The sequence below is a fragment of the Lathyrus oleraceus genome, chromosome 7 (assembly GCF_024323335.1).
Source record: "Lathyrus oleraceus cultivar Zhongwan6 chromosome 7, CAAS_Psat_ZW6_1.0, whole genome shotgun sequence".
In the NCBI taxonomy this organism is placed as follows: Eukaryota; Viridiplantae; Streptophyta; class Magnoliopsida; order Fabales; family Fabaceae; genus Lathyrus; species Lathyrus oleraceus.
Window position 1 is genome coordinate 530,857,707 of NC_066585.1, and position 5,374 is coordinate 530,863,080.

General features: G+C 34.3%; 1 protein-coding gene across 2 annotated transcripts; it reads left to right on the top strand.

Moving 5' to 3' along the window:
* The first annotated feature begins 524 nt into the window (after positions 1-524).
* LOC127105152 (probable serine/threonine-protein kinase PBL1) lies at positions 525-5,038 on the top strand. Of its 2 annotated transcripts, XM_051042310.1 has the most exons (6): positions 539-751; positions 992-1,058; positions 1,663-2,330; positions 3,284-3,541; positions 3,940-4,059; positions 4,211-5,038. In XM_051042310.1, the coding sequence occupies exons 3-6, from the start codon at positions 1,704-1,706 to the stop codon at positions 4,841-4,843; spliced, it is 1,638 nt and encodes a 545-aa protein (XP_050898267.1). In that variant the 5' UTR covers positions 539-751; positions 992-1,058; positions 1,663-1,703; the 3' UTR covers positions 4,844-5,038. The 2 variants fall into 2 exon arrangements, with proteins under 2 accessions (XP_050898266.1, XP_050898267.1); XM_051042309.1 differs by lacking the exon at positions 992-1,058 and having other exon boundaries at positions 525-751.
* The last annotated feature ends 336 nt before the right edge of the window (positions 5,039-5,374 follow it).

Here is a 5,374-nt window from a genome sequence, read left to right on the forward strand (position 1 = left end):
TAACCAAACCAATCCAAAATGCATTGGTTTGGTTTGATTTTATTTTAAAAATCATCCAAACTAAATTGAATCGCATATTTTTTCTTTCTTACCATTTCGAATGACTTTTAAACTGTAACATAAAACACAATTTATAGTAATTAAGCTATGTATTTTGACTAATACCATTAAAGAAATTAAAATTTGTAAAATTCATTTAAATTTCAAAATTTTCCATATATTAATACCATCAAATATAAATTTTTCTTCATACAATTTTTTTTGCTTTGACTACCATTATAAATATTTACTTTTTTTACTAGAAAAATATATAAATATTATAAGAAATGATGTATCTCAATTTTTTCTAGGAAAAAATGTTTCATAATTCAAATTCTTATATGTAATTGAGTGTCTAAATTCATTCCAATACCAATACAAATATTTGAATATTAATAACCAATCTTATTTGGTCATTAGTGTTTAATAATTTAATTATGATAATAACATTAATTAACTTTGGGTTTTTAATATCTTTGACCAATGTTAATTATTTTCCATCTTCTTTTATAATCTCTCTCACTCTCAATATTCTTCTACTTTCTCTCTCTAAAACCTTCACTTCGCAGCTTTTTCAATCTGCTTTCTTTGACTCTATAAGAGTTCAATCGTGGACGAATCAAAACCACACGAAATTTCAATAAATTTTTACCATTTCTTCGACTTTTGATCGCTTCACTGTGAATTGCATGAACAACCATTTCTCGTTCAGGTTTGTTTGATTTTTTCTACTTTACCTTCGATTTGTGTAATTTTAGCGTTTTTCTATGGAAATTTCATTCGGAATTTAGGTTTTTGTATTGATGATTTTTTTTTTTTCAATCTGTTTGTAACTATTGGGGATGAAATTTCATTTTTTTTTTATATTGATATGTTAAACTAAATTGATTGAATAAATTTATGTTAAAATTCCATTGATATTATGGATCTGAGATGCTTTTCATTCATGTAGTTTTTGATGTGGAGATTCGTGCAGTTGAACTAGTAAGGGTTTAGCAATTGAGTAGTTTTGTTCATCGGTAAACATGCATTTCTACACTTTTCTTTTTCTTTTTTCTTTTGCTTTTATTTATTGAATATTTGTTGTGGAAATTGGGGAGTGAGATGGGGAAAATAATATAACTTGGTTAGACAATTTTTTTTTGGAATGTGATGTATACAAGTTGGAAATGGGGTTTATGAGGTGATTGATTGATTAACCAATTGTTTACTAATCCTAGTAATAGTTCTGAATAAGGAATGAAAAGAATGGAAATGAAAATTGTTTGTGTAGTAGTTACTTTTCCCTTGGACTAATCAAAGATAGTTGGTAGGCACTTGATAATTCGAATTGCATGAATCATGATTCGATCAAGGCCTCACTCCAGCAATACTAGTCACATGAATCGTGATAGGTGTGGCGGGAACCTCATTGGCACACTGCTTCACCAATTTCTTTTAAGCTTTTATCTATCAAGTGCCTGCCTTATTTTAATGAGATAGGAAATTTAAAATGGGGTGTCACACTGTCTTCAGAAACACATGTTTGCATTATTTCTTTTGGGGTATCAGAATGTTATGTTGAATTTCAGTAAGTTGTTTTGGATATCTTTAATTTATGCTCCTTCTATTTTGTTTTTGCAGACATAAACAGTTTTCTATAACATCCTAGTTCTGTACATACCATGGGGTGTTTTCCTATATTGAAGAGAAAGAAGAAAAAGTCTGATCAGATTGTGTATGTAAAACGCGTAAGCCCTGGCGAGGATTCACCAACAGTACTACCTGAACCTCAAACTCATACTCGCTCACTCCAGTCAGCACCTCCTAGCTTTAAGATCAGAGTGAAACCCATTCAACCTAGTGTTAAAGTTAGTAACAATAGAATACGAGCATTGTCTGCTCCATCGTCTCTCGATGAAGCAGACCAAGATGCTTTGGCCTCAATTGAGTATGAGGAAGAAGAGCCAAAATATCGAGGTGGATCAGTGAAGGAGCAGCGTTCACCTAGTCCACAACCTTTACCGCTTCCATCTCCTAAGGGTGGTGGTACACTGAAGACTATGGGAAGCTTTAAGTTGGGCACAGCTAGTGTTCCCTTATATTCTTCTGGACCTTTGCCGCTTCCACCAACTGGGTCACTTAGAAATTTTTCTTACGACGAGCTTGCTGCTGCTTGCCACAATTTCTCTTCAGATCGATACATGTCAGAATCTCTTTCATCCACCATCTATAAAGCTTCCTTTGGTGATGATGCTTCAAGTTCAAAAAAGTTTGAAGCCACGGTCACACGCCTTCGCCCATCAAATCAGGTACTTTTCTCTGTATTTCAGTATTTTAGTTTTACACGCCTTCACCCATCAACTTAGGTACTTTTTCTCTGTAGTGCAGTATTCTCATGCATTCAAATTATTAATTGCCTAATTGGTCATTACTCATTACATCCCCTATTTGCATGTTAGTGTTTTTGAAATGTGAGTTGATAATAAAACGTGTTACTGGATTCAATAAAGGTAAATTGCTATCATCCTTGTATACACGTTAACCATGAAGCTACAATTCTTGGCTTTTATGGTGAGCAAAATCGATTCTTTATTTTATTCAACATGTTTTCTTTTACCAAAATGCCACTGGGTTAGTGATGTTTCTTTTTGCCCTATCATCAGTACTCGTGGGTTATTGTTTCTGATATTATGATAAATGTTTGTGACAGTTATTTTGTATCATTCCGTTATATGTATGATGTATGGGAGTCCCTGGATTTGATTGGTTCTGTTTTGGGAGGAAAAGCCATCCGATCCAATCTCTTCGGTTTTGATATTTGTTCATCCAATTGGTTTGGTTCAAAAATCTACTCCGATCCTTTTTTTTTTCAAGGTTTGGGTTGGAATGGCTTTAAAATGATCCTTAGTGTCACTTTATTTGATACTAATTTCCCTTTCCCTAATTAAAAATGAAGGAATTCACCAACAAATGCAACAATTAAGACTGTTTTTATGTTTTCTTAGTTTGTGTTGTTCAACTTGCTATATTGCAGTGTTTATAAATTTTTCTTCTTGCTATTGGCTATCCTCCTTTCTCTGTTTTGTTTCTAGTCAATGCATATGAATATGTTGCCAAATCTTTGTGGTGATCAAAAACTGTGAGAATTGCATACTTTCTGATGGAAGCATAATTTCAGTTACAAGTTACTGTTAGTGTTGTGAATTTTCTTACATAAAAATTCTATATTACGTTTGGACTAATACTATATGCCTTTTTTCAGGGCTTGAAGGAATTCATAAATGAGGTTAATACTCTTTCATCTTTGCGGCATCCAAACCTCTGTAGAGTGCTAGGATTTCACGCCCGTGATGGTTCGGAACATAGAATGTTGGTTTATGAGAAGCTACACCATGGAAGCTTGGACCGCCTATTGTATGGGAGATCTGATGGACCATCAATTGATTGGAATACAAGAATGAAAATTGCAATATGTGCTGCACTAGGTCTATCTTTCTTGCACGAAGAAGGGCCTTTTCAGGTAATTAATATGTAATTATATTGAATCATGTAATGAGCTGAAGAAACCTCATGCTGTTATGTCTTCATTTTCTATATGATCACACTGAGGGAGAGTTAAAGGACCTAGCTATTTTGTTTGTCACAATCTATGAAGCAATGACACTTTGGCACCAATATATAATTTTAGAAAGTAAAATATTTGAATGTAACTGCATGTGATTGTGTTGTACTTAACACGTGTCAGACACCGGACATGCTTTCACTGTGAAGTGTCTGTGCTATATGATCATTATATGGACGGGATAATTTCAAGGATTTCATGATTAGTTATTTTGTTTCCATTGACCTCTCGTTAGCACATTATTCAATCAAGTGTATGTTTTTCTCTTTGTTGACATAGATCTTTTGCGTCTGCAGGCAATGTATAATGAATTCTCAACAGCCAACATACAGATTGACAAAGATTTCAGTGCAAAGCTTTCAGGGTATGGCTGTGTTGGACATGTCCCCAAGGAAGAGATTTCAAGCAGTTCATCTGTAAGTGCTTTGATTTATACTGTAGTGTTACTCGAAAATCCCTACAATATTTTGCTAATACCCTCTTACGTTTATTGTTGTATTTATCATGAATATCTCTTCCATAATTTTTGTTCGCATTCATCATGTTCATGAATATAATATTGCTCAGGCCGTTGGAAACCTATCCATGGAAACACTGGAGAAAGGATTGCTCACTCCAAAGAGCAACGTATGGAGTTTTGGAATTTTTCTTCTAGAGCTACTTACGGGAAGAAAGAATCTCGATAGCCGTCACCCTAAGGAAGAGAGGAATTTGGTGAAGTGGAGCAGGCCTTTCCTATCAGATAATCACCGTTTGTCAATGATCATGGATCCTCAACTCAAAGGTCGATTTCCTTCTAAAGCGGCAAGAACAATAGCTAACATTGCACAAAGATGCCTTCAAATGGAGCCATCAGAAAGACCAACTATGGGAACCGTTGTTGAAAATCTAAAAAAGATACAGGATTTGAAGCATTCTTCTAGATTCCCATTGCAAGAACCAGCACAAACCTCTACAAAACAAATGTCAAGATCACCAAGTCTCGATGCTATAATCCACCCTGCATCACGGTCGAGTTTCTCTCCTTCACCATCAGCCAGAGCCCTGGTATCTGTTTCGCCTCCAAGATGGTCGGGAGTGCCGATTCAACTTCCGCCTCACGCATTTTCTTCTACCCTATATTTAGAGGAGCTTGATAGGCAAGAAAGCCGCAAGTCATTAACCTCAGCCTCTAGGAAGGCTAGTGTTGAAGGATTTTGATTGTCTATAATTTTCATTTTTTATTTATTATTCTTTTTCTGGGTGTAGCTCAACAAAGATTTATAGGAGTTAAAGATTTGTAATCATCCCTCAGTGTGATGCAGAGAGGATGCTCTTTTGTACATAGTGCAAAGGTTGGTCCCCTCGGTTCAATTAGTTACTCCATTTTTATAAAATTTTATACAATCTTTAGCATTTCTTCCCTTATCAAGTATGAAAAAGAAAAAGAATATGGTATTACCAGAATGTTGCAAAGATTTTACTATATGAGATAAAATGTGCAATGAAATTTGGTCTTGAAGTGCGGAATAAGAAGCAAGACATGTATACTTTGATAATAGATATATAAAAATTATTTATATATAAAATTAGTGTTTATTATCTATTAGTTTTTCTTATTTTGGATACAGTTGCAGCAATCGGAATTTATTCAGAATTTAGGATAGGGTTTCCTTTGACAACTAAACTAAAGCAAATGGAGGCATTTTTGCTAGGGCAAAGTGAGGAACCAAAAGAAAGCACAAGATGAAG